The sequence below is a fragment of the Alosa sapidissima genome, chromosome 10, assembly GCF_018492685.1.
Source record: "Alosa sapidissima isolate fAloSap1 chromosome 10, fAloSap1.pri, whole genome shotgun sequence".
Lineage (NCBI taxonomy): Eukaryota > Metazoa > Chordata > Actinopteri > Clupeiformes > Clupeidae > Alosa > Alosa sapidissima.
In genome coordinates, this window is record NC_055966.1 from 2,571,289 (window position 1) to 2,598,005 (window position 26,717).

At 41.4% G+C, this 26,717-nt stretch overlaps 1 protein-coding gene across 2 annotated transcripts; it reads right to left on the bottom strand.

The window, feature by feature from the left end:
- Nucleotides 1-592: 592 nt before the first annotated feature.
- LOC121720958 (gamma-aminobutyric acid type B receptor subunit 2-like) lies at nt 593-26,717 on the bottom strand. Of its 2 annotated transcripts, XM_042107489.1 has the most exons (20): nt 26,363-26,716; nt 26,182-26,223; nt 24,120-24,257; nt 22,718-22,888; nt 19,247-19,348; nt 18,955-19,020; nt 17,720-17,908; nt 17,272-17,514; nt 16,995-17,055; nt 11,098-11,175; nt 10,860-11,010; nt 10,614-10,746; nt 10,417-10,524; nt 10,010-10,132; nt 9,755-9,859; nt 3,860-4,084; nt 3,222-3,356; nt 2,338-2,449; nt 2,117-2,189; nt 593-1,035 (listed from the first exon to the last, which is right to left on the bottom strand). In XM_042107489.1, exons 1-20 carry the CDS (start codon nt 26,597-26,599, stop codon nt 909-911), a joined length of 2,619 nt encoding a protein of 872 aa, XP_041963423.1. In that variant the 5' UTR covers nt 26,600-26,716; the 3' UTR covers nt 593-908. The 2 variants fall into 2 exon arrangements, with proteins under 2 accessions (XP_041963423.1, XP_041963421.1); XM_042107487.1 differs by lacking the exon at nt 26,182-26,223 and having other exon boundaries at nt 3,222-3,404; nt 26,363-26,717.

Consider the following 26,717-nt stretch of genomic DNA (forward strand, 5'->3'; position numbering starts at 1 on the left):
TTTCAAAAAACTCCTGAAGACCCAGCTCTTTAGAGAACATCTCCTCTCATAGCAACACTTACAACAAGTCTTGCTGATCCTAGCACTCACCAGCCGTCTTAAACTGACACGTAACTGTTAAAAACAGCACTCACTGATGCACTTATTTTTACTGTACTCTAATGTTTTTTAAATTGTCCTAAAATTAATGAGAATTGCTCTAAAACTTAAACTGTTTACCATGTTGTTAGTCGCTTTGGCTAAAAAAGCGTCAGCCAAATGTAATGTAATGTAATGTAATGTAATGTAATGATTACCCTAGCAACCAGCATAGCAACCACTTTATTTAGCATATCAACCACCATATCTATATCAAATGCCTTTGTGTGAGCACAGAAGAGATCCATTACTTTTTCTGCAGGTTTCTTGTGTAAATGAGGTTTTTGGATAATATGTTTTTCACCTATGTATGTTTCTGTATGTTTCTAGATCAACCTGAAGGACTTTGCCTTCTAGACTGGTCTTTATTATTTTTGTAATAGTAGGATGATACATAAATACCACAGACAAATAGGTGTGGTCAGAGGTAGATGAATAAAATGTTGGAAAACAATTATGGCAACAGCTTAATGTCACTATTAGTAAGTAACAACATGTAGAAAAACATACTGGACATATTACATAACATATATTTAGAAATAATTGTCATCACTTAAGGCAAGAGGTCTTAATTGTAAGATCTCTGTATAAACTGTACAGATCAACAAAATAGCAGATAAGCAAAATAGCAATAGGCTTGTTTGCATATTGGGTATGGGTTTGTGTGTGTGTGTGTGTGTGTGTGTGTGTGTGGGGTGGGGTGGGGGGGTTGATCATTGAAGTGGTGGTGCATCAAAGCTGCCCGTAATGATCGATGCTTCTGATCTGTGTTAGGGACTGGGTGCAGGACTGTCCAGTGGTGTACTAGGACTGGCAAGGCTGGCATTCACTCCTCCAATAGACGGGAGGTAAGCATGGTGAAGGATGGGCAGCTGCACAGATAGCCTCCGCTGGATGCTGTTGGACAGAATTACAGAACTTTTGGAACAGATAGACAAATCTTTTCATTTTGCATTTGAAGAGTATTATGACAGTCAGTGGATCTTATAGATCAGGGATTCCCAAACTGTGGCACATGTACCACCGGTGATACGCAAGCTTCCACTAGGGGGTACGCGAGATGAAAAGGGCAATGTCGGAAAGGTATTACATTTTTTTTTTTAATCTTAAACCTATGTTCTCTTTGTTCTTTATGTTTCATAATGCGTCAGTAGAATGTTATACTTTTCTCTGTGTCAGATGGTGGGGGTACACGAGCCGAGTCAGGATGTAGGTGGTGGTACGCGGGGAAAAAGTTTGGGAACCGTTGTTATAGATGAAAGGATCTACACTAGGCCTACTTTTGATTAGTCTGGATTCACCAAACCATTTCACTTTGTGAATAGGGTCTAAGAACATTCTATTGGAGAATGTTTCCAATTGTAGTGTAACAGAGGTCGTAATTCGTCCGCCGCTCATGGCCCTCGAACCCGCCACCTCGACACGCACCGGCATGGAAGTTGAACGCTCTAACCACTGAGCTAAAAGCCCAGTCTCCCAACTCAGCGGTTAGAAGCGTTCTTAAGGTTAGGGGTGTGAGGATTTACATGGGCAACTAGCACGCTAGCTCTCCGTTACAGTAGCATCCTACTGTAATGGGCGTAGACTTTTGTTTTAACTTTAAAATCATTAGACCAGCCTAACCAATTGCATTTATAAAGGATTGCTAACCTTAGTATGTACTTTGCCACTTTTGCAAATTGATAATAAACATTGATATTCTTTGATGTTTTCTGGCATTGCAATTACCATTTTATTGCCTCATCTAGCTCTACCACTGCCACTTTCTATTTTGAAACTAACGTCATCCCCTCTGGTCGCTGATTGTTTCACCAACCTGTTGGCTGAGGGAAAATGACTGTTTCCAAACTGCTATCTCTGTGAGAAAATGAACTGAGATACAGGTGAGTGGAGCAAGGCTAGCACTTTGTCAAACTTCAGCTTCAAACTAACAATGTCATGTCATACAACAAAAAAAGGACAGCAATATTACAATTACCGTTCTGGTGAGTTAATGTCTCTCAGCAGATCATCATCTGTCCTGGAATCTTCAGGAAGGGTACAGCATTTTTCTTTGAATGAAAATATTTTCCAGTTCACCAGAAAATAACATCATGACAGAACATATAAGATAGTAAGACCTGCATGTGCCATGGAAATGTAAAGAAAATGATATAGCTTTAATCTTACACAGTATATCATAGCAGTGTTTGCATTTACCTGATATATCTGCATGGGTGATGACAACATATTCTGAGCAGGGTTCCGGAAAGTTGTGAGAAACTGGTATGCCATCTAATTGCATGTTGATCTCCTCAAGCTCACTATCAAGCTGATAAAAAAATCAGAGTAATGCAATGTATTTATATGACATACACAACATACCATCTATTGTATGTGGAACAACAGGGCATTCAACCTTGCCACCTAATGTAAGTATCATTAGTAGGGCTGTCAAAATAACTGATTAATTTCGATTAATTAATTTGAGAAAAAATAACTGATTAAAAAAAATAACGCAGATTAATCGATTCTGTATGACCATTGACCCCAAAACCGTTGTAGTCAGTAACCATTAGACTGTAAAATGAAGGAGAGAGAAGAAAATGTGCTGCCTACATCATTGATTGGAACATTTACTTTTCAAAAACGGCTTGATGGTATTGGTAAAAATAAAGTGTTGATTAAAATAAAGTCCTCTGCAATGTATGTGATAAAAAAACCTTCTTTCCGAAGCACTTTTGAATTTATTTCTTCAGCATATTAGGTCATATCATAGATTATTATGGCCATTAAAATAATAATAAAAGAGTTTTTGAACTTTAATGTCACTAATGCTGATTATTCAATGATTGATTTGAATTTAAATATTTAAAATACTTTCACAGCAAAAATCATATATGCGATTAATTTAGATTAATTAATCACAGAGTATGTAATTAATTAGATTAATTTTTTTAATCAATTGACAGCCCTAATCATTAGTATCATTTTCTAAACAGGTTCTAAGAACAGTTATGCCTCTTTTGGTGAAAATGTATCTTGTTAGCTCAACAGTGGTTTAATTTGTTTTCTAAAACAGTCTATGTATTTGTTTTATTTACCTCTACAACACGTCTCCTGAGCAGCTCATTGTAATTCTGATTGTCCTCCACCCAGAATGTCTTGTTTTGTCCAGCACTGGAGATGGAGCTAGATCTCCATTGATCCTTCCTCACCGTTGTCTGGCTTAATTTAAACTGATGAGATTGAATGGCAAACTTAGAAGGAGCTTTAAGTAGGATGAGCTATGAGAGAGAAGATCTCTTTGAAAACTTGTAAAAAATAAGTATGCCAAAATCACACTTTCAGTATGTAATATAGTTAGGTTTGGCTTGAATCATGTCTCTCAGGATGAATATTGAATGTGTCTCAGCAGGAACAAATGTCCTCCACCCTGCCACAAGAGTTCAACAGAGCTTGGTAAAGGATAGATTTGACACTTTCTCTTTTGTATACACTAACTTATCATGTGGATGACACTCAACTTATCCTCTACCCCAGATGACAGCTACAATCTCCTTTGTTGACTGAGCCTCTTGATATTCATCGGCCATCAGTGAGGACAGACAGTAGCCAATGTAACATGACTTACAATGGCAAGGCTCAAAAAATAACTGACTTATTTTGTACCATAGGTTTTTAAAACACATGGAAATAAATAACAATCAATTAGCTGAAAAATATTTGAAGTCCAAATGACCTTTGGGATGAAAAGCAGAAGTAGTGTCCCAGTGGTGGAGATGATGATGACCAGTGAGATGATACAGAACTGCACATTGGGCAGCTCTCTTGTCAGGACGGAGGCAATTGCACCAATCATACACATAACGGCCACATTGTATACACTCCATCCAATGTATTGGCTGTCATTCAGGACTGGAATGCTTACATGCCGGGTCTCCCAGGACAGGAAACAGCAAAATACCTGTGCAAAGGAATAGACTTTGTATAAGTTACCCATCCACTTGTCTTCAAATATCATGTTGTAGCTACATTAAGAGAATTTTATCCAATTGTTGAAATTCTTTAAGGGCATTTTTTTCTCTTTCTTATTTCTTATACATGGTGATAAATCACCAAATACAGTGGGCATTGCTTCGATTTGGCCAGCTTCCCTCGCGGTCCGCGTGCGGGATCACGCGACTTTAATTTGTATTTTTCCAGTGACGCTGCAACGACGCTGCAACAACCCAAACAACAGGCAGATGTCTCTTGTGAGCAGGGTGTCTCGTAAAAAGAAATGGAGCCTGGAAAACCCTACACAGACTTCACTACAGACTTTAGCAGACTGGTTTAGAAATAATTTAATAGCCAGAAATATGCCTGCCCTGCCCTAATAAAGAAATATTTGGTTAACTGCGAGTGAATCCCGTTTGCAGCTGTAGAAGAAACGCAGGACATTCCGGTTTTCTCCGAGTGCAACGATGATAGACATTTGGACAAAATATAGAGCATATTAACCACCGTTGCTCAGCTCATTGAACGGTTCTGTTCAGAGCTATACATGCAACTGCATTTGACAAAGGACCGATGTATGTTGCTAGTGACAAAGTATTAACTTTCAGTGTTTTACAATGTCTTTGTCATGTCATGGGGAAGTGTTTTTCCCCATGCATTTATTCTAGGCTAGTGTCAGTGACTGTCGCGAGAGAAGCGGGTTCTGTGTTGCGTTCATTTCAGTGACTGACGCGAGAGAAGCAGGGTCTGTGTTGTGTTGCGTTGCGTTAATTTACAGTATTTTCATTGGGCATGCCCTGCCGTGCCGTCCACAGCTCTTCAGTTCTGACAAAGCCGAAATTACTCATTTTGAAACAATGAGTGCAGGCCGCGCGTTTGTATGGTTATATTGCTTGACAGGGGGGGGGATCCCAAGCAGCTTTCAGCCATAAGGCTACTTTGAGAACATTTCCTAATTCACCTATTACCTAACTATTTCGGCATAGCCTATAAGCAGTTTAATTAAATGTTATGTTAGTTGTAAACAAAAGGGCTACTTTCTGAGGCTTGGCCTCACAGATGCGCTCGTGCCTTAGATGGCAAGAAAAATCTTCACGATATAGGCCTATTAACTGACCGCCCGATTCACGTTGGCTGGGGGCCATCAGACATTTGTGCCCAGTTAATCCGGCCCTGCCCCCAACAAATCACACCTTCCCACCTCTGTGACAGCTTATAAGAAGAAGAAATAATGTTTGTAATGATACCAGTTAGGCCTACGTTTAACAGTAACATAAGTGTAATGAGCTATTCATTGTCGAAGGTGCATGGTGAAGTAAAATTCTTACTTTGGAAAACAAACATTTGCCGATATCATTGGATAGGGGATAGGCCTACTTTTTTACGTAGCCTACAATGGCCAGTTCAGACAAAGCCGAAATTACTCATTTTGAAACAATGAGTGAGCAGGCCACGCATTTGTATGGTTATATTGCTTGACTTAAATCCCAGAGAGTATCCAATCCCCAGGCCATCCGAACTCTGAACTCACACTATACTGACTTTGCACTCATTCACTCCTCAGCACTCATGACCCCCCCCCCACACACACACCAACATGACTTTTAGCACTTTTACATCCCTCTCCCTATGCTACAGACCTTTTATTTATTTTCTTATTTCATCACACGTCAAAACACACACACACACACACACACACACACACACACACACACACACACACACATATCTGACTTTCTCCAACTTTTGCACATCTCCATAGAACTTTTTATTTATTATTTTTGATTTCTCCTCCATCTATCTACCCATGTCCTTGATTGCCTAGCCTTACTGCCCCCCCCACCCCCACCCCACCCCGATCCCCAACACACACACAAAAAACACACACACTTACATCATCACTGTCATCACCTCACATACATACAGTACACTGCTTGCTACAGTAAGCCTCCTCTACATACTTGCTGCACACTGCCCCCCCTCCCCTCCCTACATACCCAGCACATTGTCTTCAGGATCTTCTCCAACACACATCCTCTACATACTTACAGCACACTGCCCCCACCTACCCACACACACACACTACACACACACACACACACACACACAGTCACTGCTCCACTCCCCTCCCGCCCACACACACATCTTCACTGTCATCACTCACATACATCATACATACAGTACTCTGCTTGCAATAGTAAGTCCCTTCACCACACTTGCAGTACACTGCACCCCCCCCCCCCCCCCCCCCCAATACACAGCACATTGTCTCATGAGGAAGCTTCTCCAACACACATATTGCACACTGCCCTCTCCACACATACACAGCACACTATCCCATCTCCCTTGTCATCCCCCCAACACACACACCAAGACCCCTGGTAGTTGGGTTAGCCCCTTGAGCCGTGGATCTGCCCAAGGTTTCTTCCTTGGTAAGGGAGTTTTTCCTTGCCCCTGTTTCTCTTGGGTGCTCCTTGTTGGTGCCCCCCCCATCCCAATCCTCCCCCACCTTTCTTATGCAGCCCTTGCCACTTAAACAACTAAACCCCTCTTCTACTGCACCTTTTACCCCCCCCCATAAATGCACAAATAGGCTGACACCAGACATAATTTCACTGCTATAACTATATGCATGTGACAATAAACTTCCTTGTATCCTTGTATCCTTGAGTAGGCTACCGCACCCCACAGTGATGGGCCTAGCGGTCTTATGCGTTCAGTGTGGGGTATAAACAAGCTGAGAATTTAGCGGTGTCACGTCTGCCTGTCACAGACGTGGGGAGCTCTTTGAAGCTTGGGATAATGTGGTACAGTTACTACAGTAACAGTATTTTATTTTACTTTTATAAAGGCTTTATTTGAATGCTGTTGGAACAAATAGTAGTTGATTATAAAGGCAACTTTCTGTTGCAATACTCTGTGTGTTCTGGACTGCAGGTAACTTGTTAAGCCAGTGGTTCTCAAACTTTTTCTTTCATTCCCCACTTTGATCAAGGGGGCATTGACTGATGATAGTGGAGATAACGTGTTATCCCGAGGCCTTTGCAAGTCAGCATCTTCGACGGTAGTCTACCCTATTATAAATATAAGTTTTCGATGCCCCAAACGGAGAGCCATACTTTATTGTTTTAACGATCTCTATGCTACTCACCAAAATGTAGGCATGGGAACATGATGAAGTATCCAACTGTTGTGTGTTAAATTATTGTGATTACGAGCCGGTGGTTTTCAAACATTATGCATGACTCGGACATCTAACGAAATGCAACAGGCTCATATCGTCCTCGCATTCGCAAAATGAGGACATACAGACTGCTCAGATAACAGGTGTACCTCCAGTTTTGCACGGTTTTAGTCAAGTTATAGGCCGGTTTTAGTCAAGTTATAGGCCTGTTTACCTTTAAAGGTTCTGCATTCTGCATTTTGCAATGAGCAGTGCTTTCCCTTTTGAATTGGAAATGCTCTGTGTCATGGTGTGTGTGTGTGTGTGTGTGTGTGTGTGTGTGTGTTGTGTTTCTATGAATTGTTAATCCGGCCCTGCCCCAACAACTCACCTTTCCACCTCTCCACCTCTGGCCTATGTCCAGGAGGAGGAGGGGCCTGAGGCCTGGACAAAGTCATCAACAGAGTCATAGCACTGGAGGGAGAGGCAAATGCCATATGATCTCCCCACGGGCCAATGGATGTACAAGTTTTCTCCTGTGCCTACGATATTTAATCCAGTGTTTTGCCAAATTGCAAATTGCTATTCATTTTAACGAATTTGTATGATAGTATGAAGTACTTTTTGTACAGGCTACTATCTTAATTGGTTTATACTCAATACTTGACCAATGGCTATTGCATCTTTCTATTGCAAGTGAGAATGTGGCAGGTGATCTACTGTATAGGCTTCATAAAATAAAATAAACGGGTGCGTTTCCCGTACAACTACGGAGGTTAGCTTTTTACTAACGTAGTACGATGCATCGTTCAACTAACCAACATGTAAGTTACGACTGTTTCCCAAAACTATTGTACTTCCATAGTACTTGTAAGTTTGGACCATGATAGTTTCCAAACTTCAGTAGTCTGGACTAAGGTGGTTAATGACGTTTAGTAGCACGTGACGGGCACACCTGCACATACAGTAACAGAGACTTAATGATGGACTACCTTAGTTTAATCCGTGAAATCTGTTTTTCTCAGGGTCATCAAGTTAATTCGTTGGTTCATATAGACTGACCTTGTAAATGAACCACTGCTTTGAATTAACGTTTAACACGTGTCATTTAAATGTGCTGGTGAAACAGTTGTGTACTCTATTGTTATTTATCCCCTATTCACCCAGGCCGGGTTGAATCTGGGTTAAGCGTAGTTAGCTTTTGGGAAACGCACCCCTGATGTCTGATGTGTGATCAGTGGAATATGGGGAGGGAAGTGGCAGTGTTTTTTTGCGTGTCTGCAGAAGTCAAATATGAATGTAATTCTGCAGCATAAAGCAGATGTATTTGTTTATTGTACAGAAAAATAAAAATGACATGTCAAGCAGTCAATTGACTACATTGCAGTCAAGAAGTAGGGCAAATTAATTTACGAAACCAAAACGTGGGTCATAGCCTAATTGTCTAAGCCTCTATTGCGTAGCCTGTTAAAAACGTTGCTAGATAGTATTAAATCGCCAACAACATTGTTTTCTGCAGAAGCCTACCCAAGGCTACAGATGAATTCTGAACAGTTATTTCTCTACTGGCTCATTATTATCACACAAGATTTGCGTAGTTGCGTTACCCCCAACACTGACAATAACGTAGATAGCAAATTAAGATATTTTTTTTGTTTTGTGGAGCGGCACTGGTAGGCTATTAAAATCAGATTTCGATTTTTGTTACCACCGTGTAGTCAAGCCTTAAGCCATACCCAAGTAGCCTAAATCGAGGTAATGTTTAATTATGCATGATTTATTTTGTTATTGAATTCGTAGGCTGGGATTCCTCTCTGCAACAATTATGTTTAAAGGTAGCCTCCTGCTTTTTCAGAAGGGGCGGCAGTCAGGCTACTGACAGAGCGATGTACAGTGGCAGAGCGACGCAAAGTGGCTGAAAGTGGTGCTAAAGTTTTACGCAGCTTCACGCCATGTAATGCGCGACTGAAGTGGCCATTTGAAAGCAACGCCCACTGTATATGTATGTATGTTTGCAGTAATCTTCAAAATGTGTGCTGAAATCCAGTTCAGAAATATCATGCTCATGACTGTATGCTTGGCAAAGCACATTGAATGACCTCTGTGTATGAAATGCGCTATAAATAAACTTGACTTGTATTGACTTGACTTGACTTGGCACTTCAGGGCATTGTTCTCTTCAGGGACATCACAGATAAACATGATTTACTGTATAAATGACTGTCTGATCAAAAGATCGGATCTCAACAAATAATTATTGAGCATTAGCATACAGTTAGGTCTTTTCTATTGAGCAAAACATTTTAAATGGGAAATTATGTTACCTTTTTTGAATAGTTCATATTTGCATATATTAGCATGTAGTTTATATATGAGCCCCCTAGCTCAGTAGTTAGACCATTCCATGGAACCATTTGGGATGATTCCAATTTTTTTTAACAACCCCTGTCCCATCACTCCAGAATTCATTCTTACCATGAGAACACCCTTGTAAACAAACAGAATGGCTAGCCAGGTGGCTGTGTGTGCACTCTCACAGCGCTCCAGGAGTGTATAAAGAGCCACATCATTCCCATCAACCTGCAACTCAAAAACAGATATCGGAGTGAGTGTGGCTTACAATATGATAATGTATCATAATTTCAATGAGGAAAGAACACTGGGCTATTAAATTGGGATTTGTGTGTGTGTGTGTGTGTGTGTGATGCTCAAATCAACAAGATAAAATACCTCTGTCCTGTATTCTTCTACTGTCCTCCTTAAGGGATCCATGATATGCCAGCAGATTAAAATGCAAAGATCAATCAGAAGCATTCCACCAACCACCACAAGCAACCGTAGATCTTTAATGACCTTCATGGGGAACAGTAGGTTTGTGGTGAGATGAATGGATATATGGGTCCAGAAAATGGGAAAATAAGGGAGAAAGAACAATAGAGAGAGATTATTGTCATTATTGACATTTAGGCACCTGCAAAAGAGTTATACCTGTGCCAACAATACTCTACTTTACCACGAATGGCAAAACATGTGTGTGTTTTCACAAACAGAAATGATTCATTGATTTTGATACACATCAAATAAAGTCTGATATATTTACAATGAAGTCTTATGGCTATTATGATTTACACAATTACCTTTTTCTTAAGATGCACATTTTTAAAGATTGCATATACTCTCCATGTTTTGGCAAACATGGCGCCAAATGCCATTGTAAACCCAATGCTTAGAATCCATGAGCGAATCTGTCCGAGGAAAGTACATTTACTTGGATTAATATGGTAAACTTCAGACCCTAAAAAACTGAAATGTATGATTTGTTTGAGTCTCTTACTTTGCATAGGATTTCAAATGATCCATCTGAGATTAATGACCCATCTAGACCAAAAATGATGACGAAGGAGTAAGAGAGCATTCCACCCAAGATTATTATATTGTTTATGAATGGACTGGACATTTGTATGATCCTGGTAAAGGAGAACAGTTGATAGTTTAATATTCTTTGCACAGTGCATACCAACTTAATGATTTAAGAATGGAGAGCAAATGTAAATATGTTATGTCAAAAATGCATGCCTACCGATGATGCCGATGTTTTATGTTGAAGAACAGGAAAGAACTGGCCATAAACATGCCTAATATGGAAATAGCTGACAGTATGCTATAGACCACAATGTTTATCTGTCCTCTCTGATGCAGCACCATAGTGATATCCCTTGGGGGGCCTTTTGCTATAGAATAGTAAAAGGAAGGAATATTAGCGTTGGTCTACTGGGTGGCCTGCAGAAATTTGCTGAATTAAGGTCCTGAGCTCCAACCTGTGAACCGCATGTTTTTGCTAAGATCCAGTCTGTCTTCAATTGTGTTGTATTCACCAACTTGTATTTCACTGCCATCTGAAGACAGAGAAGAAAAGTGTACGATCTGAATACCTGTTGGCATACCTATTCTACATGTTTCATAATGTCAATTTATTAGCCATTACCGTTAAATGTGGTCACCAAGTCTAATGTTCTATCCTTCACTAGCCTTGATGCACTAAATTGTCGCAAGTAGTAAATGCACCTAACCAGCAATCACAGTCGTCTGAATAATATAACTAGATGTACCGCATAGCGGTACAAAATATGACCGCCGCTCAGTCCTGTACATCCGTTCCGCGAAAATAAATCACACTTCAATTTGTCTCCATATTTTACTCCATCCCCCACTCTTGAAACTTTTGTGTATGCTTGTTTGGTATGCCTGAGTGTGTGTGTGCGGCTGCACAGAAAGTAGCTTACTGGTGCTGAAAAGGTGAATAGATTGTAGAATAGCCAAAGAAGATGTAGTATTGTTATAAAACCTTTAAAATCTCTAAACAATCACAAGAAGGGCAGTTCATCACAGTTCATCCATTGCAACTGAATTGATGAAAGGTCACTTACACCTGTAGGCTACATTGTATTTTGGAAAAGCAAAAGGTATCAGCATAATGTTATTTATTTATTCATTTATTTTTATGTATTTATAAACAAAAACATCTCTGTCAGTTCCATGCCGTTTTCAACAGCTATCAAAAACAAAGGTCATTTTTGGATGGATGGATTTTTTGTGAATGTTTCTTCTTCTACATAAGATTTTAGTCATCTTTAGTTCATGTAATACTTTATTGTCAATGCACAAATTAAGTAACAGTAGTCTGAAACGTTATTGTTGATGCACAAATTAAGTAACAGTAGTCTGAAACGAAATGCTGTTTTACATCTAACCAGTGGTGCAAATAACTGACATGTCCAAATGGGCCTTGATGAAATGCGTCGCTAGACTGTTCAGCTAGACTGTTCGCTAGACTGTTCGGCAGAGGCAGGAGGGACCTTGGTGAACACTGATTCCTATGAAGGTGGCACTGATAACACCACTAGAACACCAACGGACCCCAGAACACCTTCACGTTCAGACACCCAAGAACCAGGACCGAGGACTGAAAGGAAAGAACCAGGGAGGAGGCAACCAGTGAAATGGCCAAAAGCGAATGAGACCGCAGTTTGGCAGCAGCTGGACAAGGACCTCAGCATCATCCTAGAACACTCACTACGCGGGCAGGTGGAGACCAAGCTGAACAACATTGGGGACATACTGTATGAAGAATGCAGAGGCAGGTTTGGGACACTGGCAGCAAAGCGGAGCACCGGCCCAAAGCAGAAGGGGAGGAGGAAGAGGGAGATTGAGGCACTGGTGAAGAGGCGGCGTCATCTTCGAAAACAGTGGAGGAAGGGGAGTCCAGAGGAGAAGGAGGGCCTGAAGCCACTGTGGGAGAGGGTGAAAAAGAGCATCGCCAGCCTACGGAGGGCGGAGCACATCCGCAGGCGCAGAAGGCGGAAGGAGAAGGAGAGAAGCAGCTTCTTCAGGAACCCCTACCAGCATGCAAGACGGCTGCTTGAGGATAAGAGGAGTGGGAAGCTGGAGATCAGTCAGTCAGAGCTGGAGAACTACCTCAAGGAGCTCTACAGCGACCCAGCAAGACAAACCCCGCTAGGACCACCAGGGTATGTTCCTCGCCCAGCTCCGCCAGCTCACCTATTCGACACTGCTCTGCCCAAGCTCAGTGAGGCAGCAGAGGTTGTTCGGAAAGCAAGGGCAGCCTCAGCACCAGGCCCCAACGGTATACCCTATAAGCTGTACAAGTATTGCCCAGGGGTCCTGAAACATCTATGGAAGCTCTTGAGAGTGGCCTGGAAGAACCAAGTCATCCCGACAGAGTGGCAAAGAGCAGCCACTGTCTTCATCCCGAAGGAGGCTAACTCCACCACCATCGGTCAGTTTAGGAGTATTGCGCTCCTGAACGTCGAAGGCAAGATCTTCTTTGCCATCCTAGCCAGGAGGTTGACCAGCTACCTCACAAACAACGGGTACATCGACACCAGCTGCCAGAAGGCTGGGGTGCCAGGCTTCCCAGGGTGCGTGGAACACTCTGCAGTGATATGGGAGCAGATCCAGCGAGCAAAAAAAGAGAAAAGCGACCTGCATGTGGTGTGGCTAGACCTCGCCAATGCATACGGGTCAGTTCCCCACCAGCTAATCAAGTATGCCTTGGACTTCTTCCATATCCCTGTCTGCATTCGCGCCCTGGTGTCAAGCTACTTCGCAGACCTCCAGATGTGCTGCACACATCAAGACTTCACCACGAGCTGACAACGACAGGAAGTTGGCATTGCCATGGGATGTTCAATCTCTCCCATCCTGTTCGTCGCAGCATTTGAGGTCATCCTCATAGGAGCAAGGAAGATGGCAGGAGGGGTGAAGCTACCATCTGGACAAAGGCTGCCACCAGTGAGAGGCTACATGGACGACATCACCACCATCCTCCAGACAGCAGCATGCACAGCGAGACTGCTGAAGAGGATTGACGAGCTTGTGACCTGGGCAAGGATGAGAATTAAACCTGCAAAGTCACGCAGCCTGTCCCTTAGGAAAGGGGTCAGGAGCGACCACACCACCTTCATTGCAGGTGGCGAGGAGATTCCGTTGCTGGCTAGTCAAGCCGTCCGTAGCCTCGGTCGGACCTACACGGCAGACCTCTCCGACAAGCAGATGGGGGAAGCAGTGAGGAAGCAGCTTGCAGAAGGCTTGGCAAGGATCAGCAAGAGCCAGCTCCCTGGCAAGTACAAAGTATGGACTTACCAATTCATACTGTACCCAAGGGTGATGTGGCCACTGAAAATGTGCGAGGTCCCCTCCTCAGTGGCAGATAAGATGGACAGGTTAGCAAACGGGTTCATCAAGAAGTGGCTGGGACTGCCAAGATGCCTGTCAGATGTGGAGCTATTCGGGAGGAACATTCTCCAACTGCCATTGCAGTCCGTCAGCCAGGGATACAGGCAGGAAAAGGCTCGAATGGTGCTTGAGCTGAGGGAATCCACTGACCAGCTAGTGAGAGCAGCTGGCGCCCAAGTAAGAACAGGGAGGAAGTGGAAAGCCCAGGAGGAGGTTGACATGGCCATCAGCAGGTTAAAACACCAGGAGGTCACTGGAAGAGTCCAGGAGGGTCGAGCAGGGGTGGGGAGGGGCGAGACCCCCCTCTTCTGGTCCAAGGCCTCCAAGGAACAGAGAAGAGCCATGGTGGTGGCAGAAGTGGCAAGGACGGAACAAGACCGTCTACGTGTCAAAGCGGTGTCTCAAAGCCGGCAGGGAGGCTGGATGTCTTGGGAAGGCGTCACAGGCAGGCCCATGTCATGGGCAGATCTGTGGAAGACCCCCCAAGCCAGACTCCGCTTCTTAATCAAGTCCACCTATGACACTCTGCCTTGCCCCCGAAACCTCAACCTATGGTTTGGCGCGGAAGAAAGCTGTCCCCTGTCCAACACCATCAACGCAAGCCTCCAGCACATCCTCTCTGGATGCATGACGGCACTGTCACAAAGCCGCTACAGGTGGCGGCATGACCTGGTGCTGAAAAAGCTGGCAGAGGTGGCAGAGGTAGGCAGACAACAGGCCAACAGCCAACCTCCTGCCCCAGTGAGACGGCACATCTCCTTTGCTAGAGCTGGGGAAGATCCCAAACCCACCCACCAGACAGCAACACCAAGACTCCTCTCACCCGGTGGTGAGTGGACCATGAGAGTTGACCTGGGGAGACAGCTCCATTTTCCAAGGGAGATAGTGGAAACATCGCTCCGGCCAGATCTGATCTTGTGGTCAGTTCCAGACAAGACCATCCTGATGGTGGAACTTACTGTCCCGTGGGAACAAGGCATGGAGGCTGCCAATGAACGCAAACGTTCCAAGTATGCAGACCTGGCAGCAGAGTGTCAGGAGGCTGGCTGGAAAGCCATTACACACCCTGTTGAGGTGGGGTGTAGGGGCTTTGTGGGCGCCTCAACAGTTCGCCTGCTGCGAGACATTGGCTGCACAGGAGCAGGGAGCTGGAAAGCCATCAAGGAACTGGCGGAGGAGGCAGAGAGGGGCAGCTTCTGGCTGTGGCTGAGGAGGAGAGATAGAGGGTGGGGGCAGAACACCTAGGGCATCAGCAGGGGGTGGCAGGTAGAGATACCAGCCATCGCTCCGCCACCAAGAGATGTACTGGGGTTAAAGGAGCGAAACATCAGTGACTGGTGGTCCCCAGCTGATGACCCGTTCCTGCCCATAGGTGTATAGGGGAACACACTTGCATAGAGTGCACTGGTGGAGATAACCTAATTTTTTGGTTACACATAACCTAATGGTGCACATAACCTAATTTTTTTAGTCCCTGGGGACGAAATGAAATTTTTCCGTAAAAGTCTAGTGGGGCTACATACCCACCAAATTTCATGTACCCCGGTGGTTCGGTGTCCCGGGTATCAATGACCAAAAATTCAGGAAGTAGATGACGGGCAAAATTCTTGAATTGTGTGCATGTGTGCGTGTACAAGTTTATGTTTATGTGTGTGGGTGTGTGTGTGGGTGTGTATGTGCGTGCTTGTGTGTTTGCCTGCGTATGTGTGTTTGTGCATGTGCATGCATGCGTACATATGTCTACTGTGTGAGTATGTGTCATACGTATGATTACTGTAAATGTATGTGTGTGTGTGTGTATCTGTTTATGCACATGTGTGCACATGGAATGGGTTAACATGACCCCTGGAGGCAAACATACGGAAAAAATTGGTCATCCTAGGCCCTACAGTTCTCAAGATATTCACAGAGAACTGTGTCTGCCCTACCCTCCTTTCGGGGGGTCCAGTCCAGCGGGGGGGCTACAGATCAAAACGAAAAATGACGGTTCCATGCTATCCATGTGGGGGTACATGCCCACCAAGTTTTGTGTACCCCGGTCTTTTAGTGTCCCGGGAATCCTTGTTGGTGTACGTCACTAAATGTACACATAAATTATTTTATTGTAAGGCCCCCCATGAACGAAAGTACACAAAACTTGGCATGCATTCGGAGGGTGTCATAATGATCCTACACTTTTAATTTCGTGCAGTTTTGACCTTGTCAGCCAGAGATATTGTGATGAAAACACCTAATTTTTTCTTTTTAATTTTTAACTAGGTGGCGCTATACATGAAATAAGTGGTAATGGGATGGGTTGACATGCCCCCTTAAGACCAACATACATAAAAAAAGGTGGACCTCCTAGGCCCTACGGTTTTCGAGATATTCACAGAAAACTGTGTCTGCCCTACCCTCCTTTCGGGGGGTCCAGTCCAGCGGGGGGGCTACAGATCAAAACGGAAAATGATGGTTCCATGCTATCCATGTGGGGTTACATGCCCACCAAGTTTTGTGTACCCCGGTCTTTCAGTGTCCCGGGAATCATTGACGGAAATTTGGGCATGCGAAAAAGAAAAAAAAAAAAAAAATCTGACTAAACCTATATGACCGCCGCTTCGCTGCACGGCGGTCATAATAATGACGTTGATCAGTGGTTGAAATATAGCAAAAGCTTTTGAGACTAGATCTATATGTGTCAAGGTAAACCAATTTCACAAAGTTGCATGAAGTTGTTGTGCAGTGTTTCTGGTTATGGCTGATTCATTTATTTATTTATTTTTTATTTATGTTTAGTCAATCTAAACTATGGTTGATGGGTTTCTAGGAGCATGCACACTGACATTATTGAGAAAATAAATATTTCAAAGGATAAATAAGACTGCAAAATGTGGTTTAACATGTCTGTGTAGACAGCACACCATACTTAACTAATTGTGAAAGTTTGAGAAAGAAAATCCTCAAATAATTAGTTATTTACCTTGAAGCTGGGTAAATCTGATGATTCCCATTCTCTCTCCATTTTTAAACCTCACTTGGCCCTAAACAAAGAAACGATCATCATGACAAGCACATTTGTGGAAAAATCAAAGCAAGATACTATAATTATAATTCTCTCTCTCTCTCTCTCTCTCTCTCTCTCTCTCTCTCTCTCTCTCTCTCTGTTTGTTATGTTTCTATGTCAAAAATGTCAATTTAATAAAAGTGTTATATAAGGCAGTGTTGCAGTGTTGAACACAATATGTTTTAATACTCACAGTGACACCCAAAAATGTGGTTTCGTTCATGGCCTCAATAATCATCTGAGACAGCTCTTCATCACTGACTGTATAGTTGTGGTGCAGACTGTACTTCTCATTGTGTCTCATAGCCTCCATAACTCGTGTTAGTGCTTTTGTGACAACCCAGATGGCATCATAGGCAAAACCATGGAACCTGCTGGAGTTAACACCTTTCTGAATGCAAAGCTGGTCATATTCTTTCTGATACTCTTGTGGTGTCTGAGAATAAATGAGATGTAAACAATTGATCACCAAACCTTGCTGAAGGCAGAGTACAGACATATCTGTACTCACCTAGTATTTCTATGTAGCTATCCATCTATCTTTCTATCTATCTATCTATCTATCTTGCTATCTATTTTATAAGGCATTTTACAGTTTTAGTTTGAATACTTTTCAGACAGAAATTGTGAAGCAAACTCACCTTTCCAGAAATGCCCCTGGTCTCTTTGGAACTAAGGGGCTCAAAGTCCACACTGATAGATCCCTCCATGGCCTCCATGAGACTCAAAGAGGAACAATTCACTGTCCCTCTGTTAACCCACCAGTTCCTCTGGTTCCATCTTGGAATAACCCACTGATACCTACTGCTGAACATGTTCAAATGGTAAGCCTTAGAAAGGATGACAGTAGAAAAAGGAAATACGTTTAGCTGATTTTACAACTTAATTTGTATGTATCTCTCTACAGAGTGTTATGGTTTGTCCTTTTTGATCCAATGGCAGCACAGCATTGCAGACTCCATCGAGGGGGACTTGCTGCCTATGTGCATATAAATTGCTAATTCTATGCTAACGAAAGTCATCAATTCATATTTACAGGTAAATAATGAAAACATGGTTTTGAACACTACTTTACATTTCAGCTAATCACCATTAAAGGATAATTCCAGTATTTAGCACTTTGAGTCCCTTTTCTGGTTTGTTTTGGATGAACTTGAGTGGTGGACACCGAAATTTTGACGATGGGTCCTGTCTCGACTTTTCTGACTCGTTTTGAATCGCCTTTGACTACTTCAGAGTGGCTACCTACAGGCATGCACAAACATGTCCTTAAAACAACCCTTAACATTCGTTTTCAAAACTGTGCTGGTGATGTGTACATGTACATTTCATAAAATGCTGAAATTAAAAATAAATCTGTTAAGTCACACACATCCTCATGTTCACTAGACAGACAAAAACATACTGTAGTTCACACCCTCAGTCTACATCCACAAAAAAGTTCCTCAGAATCAGAATTGGACACATTAGTAAGGAAGATATTATAAGGAGATATTTTTGGGTAACAATAATATTGTTACCCAAAAATATCTCTTTATTTCATTTAAGTCTTGCTCTCAATTTCTGCTAGAGAGTTTTTGATGATCACAGTAGTCTTTTGATCCCCTCAGGGAAATTTGGTCTCTGCATTTATCCCAATCTGTGAATTAGTGAAACACACTCAGCACACATTGAACACACAGTGAGGTGAAGCACACACTAATCCCGGCGCAGTGAGCTGCCTGCAACAACAGCGGTGCTCGGGGAGCAGTGAGGAGTTAGGTGCCTTGCTCAAGGGCACTTCAGCCGTGCCTACTGGTTGGGGTTCGTACCGGCAACCCTCTGGTTACAAGTCTGAAGCGCTAACCAGTAGGCCACGGCTGCCCCAGATACTCACAGAACAGAAGATTTTAGCTGCTGTGCTTTCATTGAAAAGTCCAATAATGATCCTCACATCATTTTCCTGAAAAAAAGTGAATCATAGCTTCATATGATATATTGTGTGTAATTAGTCTATATATACTCTGTGAATAAACTTATTGTATGAGATTTTTTAGCTGGCAATGAAACAAAAGCCAATGCATTTATAAATCCATTATTCTCATCTGTAATGGCAAATATGGTCAGAAGATGGTAAATACAAAACTCACAATTTGCAAATTTCAAATAAAATGGAAAATTATAGTCACCTTCAGTATTCTTAGGCTGACAGAGGGATCGCCGATGAAGTTTTGTGTAGCTGCTATCTGAATGTTAGCCCTTAACAGCACCTTCATTAAATCTCTTTGGACCTGTTGGGTTAGGTGGTTGCATGTCATATCAGTAATGTCTACATTTAGTCTAGCTAATTCAGGTGATTAATTATCAGAATGTTGAATTTCGAAATCCTATGGGGGTCTCCCATGTGTCTAAGGGTGCATAAGTCAAAAAAAGTGCTTAACTAAGCACTTTTTCAGCCTGTGCAAATTCTCCCCTTCACTTAGCCTACAGCTGTCATTTAGCTGCAATGGAAGGAGTTACGCATCAACCCCAAAATTTAGGCGTTTCTTATGAAACTCTTGCGTGCATTCTGCCACTGACTTAAGCACCTTTTCAGCTACGCGCCCCAGAGGGCTGTATTAAGGTTGAGCACCACTACAAGGCGAAACAGCATATTGCTTGATGTTGGCAGTAGACCCAGTTCTAAATACATGTAGGTTACACAGAATGTTACAAATTAACATAACAGTATCAAATCTTGTGCTTAATAGGCTGATACAGCTTTATGTTGTTAAATAGGGAAATCCGTTATAATAACCCACTTTGAATATTGGAGCTTACAGACTGTGCATCTTCAGTTTTAACTTGACCCATAGCCTACTTTGTTTGAATCTGTCCATTTCTTCCCAACTTGACTGAAGTCATCTATACATTTGCACAGACGTGTGCACTATTGGCGAGCAGCATAGTTTATATTCTCCTGTCTCTTGATTTGTTTGTAATAGAGGCTGATATTGTTATGCCAGTCTCTATTGTATTTAAAACTGCAGGCGTCATTCTACAGCTACATTAGCATAGATACATTGATATTATGAAAAACAAGTGCCATTGAAACAGTGAGTTTTAAATTTATGAATTTACACACCTCAAGCACGTCTTGACTCTTTATAAACAAACCTCAAAGCAAAAGTGAAATTGTCAATTCTTTGTTAGTCTATACAGTATGATGATGACACACCATTTTACTGTAGGCCGTTCACTATTCAGTTCACCATGCTTACATTTTCAAAATCAAAGACTGGTTTGTGTTCTTTCTGGACTTAAATGGCATTCAGAAGGTCAACTAGAAAGTCCACATTCCACGTTTTCATATCAACCTAAATTAATGAGGTGGTGGATCAGTTTGGCTTTATCTTAAATAATTTGCACCTCTTTCATAAGGCCGCCTTGATTTCAAACTTGCGCGCTGTGGGTATGACAGAAGCGGGAATGGGAGTATGCATAATTGTGTCATAAGTGTAACGTAAGTGTCTGCTCGATAGTGTTCAGACTCTGAGGCTTGTGCCAATTGAGCTGTACATTGCAAAAAAAAAACTGTTAAAAATCTAGTAGTTATTGTTTTTAGTATAAAGAGACGTACGCTTTGCGCTTTCTCGTAAATTAATCTATCTATAAATTACAGGAACGTCTGTCTGTCTGTCCGTCTGTCATGGGTAAGTGCAGTGCCAAGTTTGCCGTTGTTTGGATAAGAAATGCAAAAGATATCATTAAATATATTGGTAAAAGAAGGCTTTTACCACTCTTTTATAACCACTCCCCCTCTCACACAGCACAGAGCAGGACCAGAGACAGAGAGGGTAAGCAGAGTTTTGGCAGCACTGAATCAGGGCACAGCACGGGTCAAGATGCAAGATGTTTGGATGATTATCATGTTTGACCTCAACAATAAAGACTCCCTGTATGCGGTTTGCTTGCATAGAATGATTCTGCGGATTTTGTAACACGCCAACAAACACTGGTATGCAGTGGCTGTTCAAAACAACGTAAAAATGATGTGCAATACTGACTGCAAGGTCCCAAATTGAAATGAGTGATAGGGTAATGGTCCCGAATTTAAGGATATTTCAGAATGCCACACAGCTAGAGTGGCAGACAGGGCGACATGTCACTTATGCTTACTTACTACCAAAGACAGTTTTTGAGTCACATCGTTGCAAATCACATATGATGATGCATCTTTCTACAAAATGGTTTGTCTTCTATATCATTAAGTTATTCAATAGGCTAAACATATAGCCTTACATCAAAGCTTTAGGCTGATGTCATTTTGATCAGCTACAGACAACAAGTAGTAGACAGAGTGTGATGTCACTTTTAGGCTACCAGATATTTTTTTCCCAAAACAACATACATTATATTTTAACCCTGGACCAAACAAAATATACCAGAGAGGTAGCTCCCTCAGGTCAGTATTCCCAGAGAAACTCCACTTAGGGTTTTTTGCTACCACTTAGTGGCTGCTACCACTTTCTTTGTTTCCAGTTTTCGGAGCCTGGGCTGTCTTAACATTTTTTTACACTGCTCACGGTATGGGCATGTCTTGAGGAGATGATTGCTGAATGTGACAGAAAATGTTATGAACTTCAAAATGCGTAGGCCTACAATAGGCGTAGGCCAAGAATGACACTTGGTTAGATTTATTTTTTTGCAGTGTATGCAAAAACAAAATTTGCCAGCAATTAGTTTCATATAAAAGAAAGATGTCTGCCCAACGACTTTTGACTTTGTTTTTAAAAGTGCTTATTCAAGTTCAACTTGATGACGTAAATTAGGCTTTGTAGTTTTTATATTAATAAAATGACATGAAGTTCTCGAATAGGAAGGTCTTCATTTATTTCATTTATGTAGACGTTTGCAGCAATATATCTTAAGCTCTCATTTTTAAAATAACTGTCAGATAGCCTTCTAAAATCAGAAGCTTCAAAATAAACAGTAATACACATATCGATTGACATGTGTATCACTGTTATATTCTTAAAAGGCTTACACGCGAGTTACGCACAAATGGGAGAATTCGGCCCTAAGTGCCTACTCCATGTTGTTCAGACTCTGACGCTTGTGCCAATAATAATAATACATTTTATTTAAAGCGCCTTTCAAGTCACCCAAGGACACTGTACAATAAGACAAAAGGATATAGACATAAGAGTAGCATAAAGACATCAAACAGAGACAGTATACAAGAGAACATGGACATAAAAGCAACATATACAGGGACAGTACCAGTAGACAGTACACTTAGTAAAACACACTATACATTCAGCAGGAGACAGACATAGCCAACAAAAGTAGAATAAAACTGAGCCAACTGAGCTGTACATTGCAAAAAAGGTTAAAAATCTAGTTGGTATTGATTTTAGTATAAAGAGACTTTGAATCATCTTTAAATAACTGTCAGATAGCATTCTAAAATCAGAAGCTTTAAAATAACCAGTAATACACATATCGATTGACATTGTGTATCACTGATATATTCTTTGCACACATATTGAGTTTGTCATTTGGTAAGATTCTCACAGAATGGTTAATTTGCCATGGAATGAGCATATGACCAGTTTCTGGAAAAAAAAAACTTTATGACTATAACTAAAGTTGTAAGTTGTCTGTAAGATGAAACTTACCTCAGAGACTCCCTGGCCATCCTGAGTCAGTATTCCTACCCGATTCCAGTTATAGTGTTTGACAAATTTTATCACAGCTGGATGAATTGCATTGTCTGATGGGACAATTCTGAAGAAGTTTGGATACCTTCTTTTGTCCTCAAATGCAGGAGCTGTCACAGCAAAAGACAGCTAAAACAAATTGATATAATTCCTTAAAGATCATGTGCAGTACAATGTAAAACTATTTTAAAACTACTACAAGTGCAACTCCCAGTTAATGGGTCAGATATTTTAGAGATACAGATTCCACCCAAGATATCAGTATATTGAAATGGTTTCAATTTTATTTGAACAGATGTCATGTTTTTTTGCTGTTTTTTTTTTTTTTAACTTCTGAAAAATTATTGGTTTAAATCAGTGGTACTTCAACTAATCATTCACTCATTTTTCATGCTGAGGTGTGCATATTTTCAAGTTTTTGTAGCGAAATGAAAAAGTAGCCTACCCATGTCAATATTGCCACCAGCAATTTCATTATGTAAGCAATTTTATACTTCTGTGTGGCTGTTTTTTTAGATCTATCTATCTATCTATCTATCTATCTAGCTATCTAGCTATCTATCTATCTAAATGCCTCTTTTTCACAATCTGTACCCCATCCACTTCACTCCATCTTTACCCTCTATGCTGTATATTTTCATGTTTTTTCAAACTCTATCATTTCACTCCTTTTGGCTTTCTGTTTTTCATCTCACTCTCCCCAATTTAACATGACAACATGTTTTCTCTTCTTGTCATTTCCATTCTCTTCATGCTTTAACAAGTTTAATTTAACACTTTGGAGCCTATGTTTTTTTCAGTGTAATTTAGGACCATCTATAGTGGTTTTGACCGTTCGATCATGCAGCGGTGTGCAGATCTAGCTGAATCTTTACAACCATGCCTTACGTTTAGAATGGGCCCGCTGATATGGGGATATGTAGGGGATATGTTGTGCGTGTTCGGTTTATGAATGTGTGTGTGTGTGTGTGTGTGTGTGTGTGTGTGTGTGTGTGTGTGACATGTGTATTCTTATATTAAGATAAAATAATTAGTTGGTATCATAAAGACACTTACCTAGAGCTCATTACAGCCAAAGTGAATTCAATAACAATTTGTATTATTTTAAGACATATAATCAAGAAAACAAACAAATTTGGCTGCCAGTGCATTAAGCAAAATTGTCTTGATAAGATGTCTTATTTTGCATGCACTGGTATTTCCTTAAGGAAGTGCCTCTCTAATTTAAATTGTTCCACTTATTGTTCCACTGAACAAAATACTGACAAAAGCAAACCCTTTGCAGGATGTAATGCCACTCTGGGCAACCTCCCCAGTATTGCCATTTAATTATTAAGAGGCTAGACATTCAGTCATCTACCTGCACAAGATTCCAGCCCTGAAGAGACTCAGCAATGATGGAAGTCACAGATGGACAGACCCCTCCAAAGATCATGAGGTATTTTGGACCATGGCATATGGCATCAAAGAAAGCTTTCAAGCCAATAGCATTGTCACACTAAACAGAGAGAAACACAAGAGAAGCAGGAAGGGAAAGAGTAAACTGACAAATCGTTTGACAACTGGAAGTCATATAGGAAACATCAAACCAGCATCATAATCACTGTATCCTTTTCCAACTGGCCATAAAACACTGCAAAAACTGCTTATCTAACAAAATCTAACCAAGTGTTATTAATCTTATATCAAGATAAAAAAAAACTAGTTGGTATTGTTTTCAGTATAAAGAGACTTACCTAGCGCTTTCTTGTGAAAACATTTGACTTAATTTAAAAAAAGATTGACTTATTTTAAGACATCTCATCCTGAAAACAAGCAAATTTGTCTGCCAGTGTGTTAAGCAAATTTGTCCTAAAAACAAGCACATTTGTCTTGATAAGACTCCTTAAAATAAGTCAAAGTCTACTTAAATTAAGTCAAAATGTTCTTTTGAGAGGGTGCTAGGTAAGTCTTTTCATACTTAGAACAATACCAAATAGATTTTTTAATCTTAATATAAGATTAATAACACTTGGTTAGAATTCCTTTTTTGCAGTGAAGGCAATGTTGAAAAATAATCTTACACTTTAAGAGAAATATAGCCACTCTCTTAAAGAATAAGTCATTGCAAACACCAAACTTTGGAATTAAGACAAATTGGACAGAGTCATGTAACTCTACAAAAAGCATTTAATACCAAATATACAAAAACAATTATGTGGAATGCTATTGTAATTACAGTTTTCGCCCATTGCTTACACACTAAAATGTTTGAATGCTTAGATCAAAGCCTCAATATCTAAACTTCTTGTAGCATACTTTAAACGCTGTGTAACCATAGCTTAAACACATTTTTTGCGGGGTGGGGCCTGACCAGAGCTGTTATTGGATCAATCCAGTGTCAGTATGAAAATGAACCAATGGGCCACTGACTGTCCTTGCTTTGGGCCGATCGTTGGCCAATCTAATTAAATTGTATATTCTGTTGGCCCAAAGGTGCGTCAGCCCACTGGGAAAACGCCTGCTATGACAGATGGCCAGTCCGCCCCTGACCCAGCATTAGCCCAACTACCCCACTCCCCCTCTACAGCCATAGAGCACTTCACCCCTATACACCATGGCCCTTTTGGTGCTTTTTGCACATGGACTGTGACTGTCTACCTTGGGTCTCAATAACCCCCCCTGTTAGCACGTGCTATACATATTTATAATCTATTTACCATCTATCTATTTACTACAATAATTATCTATTCACTATAATAATAATAATAATAATAATAATAATAATGGCTTACATTACTATAGCGCCTTTCAGGATACCCAAGGTTGCTTAACAAACAAAAGGGAGAGGTAGGGAAGGGGGGTCACTGGCATCGGAGAACAAGTGAGCTTCTAGGTGTTTTTTGAACACGCCTAGGGAGGGGGCAGTGCGTATGTGGAAGAGTAGACTATTTCATAGACTGGGGACAGCAGCACAGAAGGGTCTGTCCCCAAAGGTCCAGAGTCTTGTGCGGGGAATGGCAAGCTGATCCTTGTCAGAGGATGGCAGGGACTGTAAGGGTGAAGGAGATGGGTGGGGTGCAAGTGCGTGGAGGAATTTGTAGGTGAGGAGGAGTGTCCATGACCATCTACATCAGCTCTCAATGGCCACCCATATGTTGTACTTGCCATGTAATATGTATTATTTATTCATGAACTGTTATTTATTTATCAACAATCTGTTTGTACTTGCTTTTTAATACTTATTATTCTATTACCAACCATTTATATACCCTGTAAATACTGTCTCAGCAGCACTTCATCTATTATTTACACTACTTACTAGATGCAAAAATGCATTTTGTTGTACTGGTGTTTTACTCGTGCAATGACAATAAAGAAAAATCTTAACTAATGTAATCACATGCTTCACTGAGAGGAAAAGGCAAAACGTGTATACTGACAATGTAACAGATCGTATTGTAGATACACTGAGATGCATCATCCTGTGGGAAACAACATCCACTAATTTTAATTCAGCTAAAGGTGCTGTAAATATCTTGTATAGACAGACAACCACAAAAACAACAAAAACAAAAACAAATCAAAGCAAAAGCACTAGAGAGATATGAAAAATTACTGTACCTGCGAGTTGGCAAAATGAAACTCTAGCTCATAGTTGCCTAAAGGAGCTGGTTGCTTCCTCAGGTGTTGCTGGGCCAAGTGGACAGCTGGCAGTGTTGTCTCTGTGATATTGCCACACCCAAGTTCATCTGTGAATGGCATAATCCACAAGACTGGCAGTGTGTGTCGACCCTGGCATAAACACAAAACCAAATGTTCCAGCAGTCCCCAAAGTACCAGTACCTTCCAAACATCCATTGTCCAACTTTCAGTTTAGTATTCTGGGGGAAGTGTAGGCTAGTGGGGGGAACTTCAGTGTCTTGCTTAATCTACCTTCATCTGCTCAGACTGCACAGAAGTGCTCTGTGGAAGGGGC

Coding starts and splice junctions, on each gene's coding strand:
- LOC121720958 (XM_042107487.1), bottom strand. CDS start 26,599: ATGGATGTTTGGAAGGTACTGGTACTTTGGGGACTGCTGGAACATTTG. Junction 10,747..10,859: donor ATAAAACATCGGCATCATCG/GTAGGCATGCAT, acceptor CTCCTTTACCAG/GATCATACAAATGTCCAGTC. Junction 10,525..10,613: donor CATTTGAAATCCTATGCAAA/GTAAGAGACTCA, acceptor TTCCTCGGACAG/ATTCGCTCATGGATTCTAAG.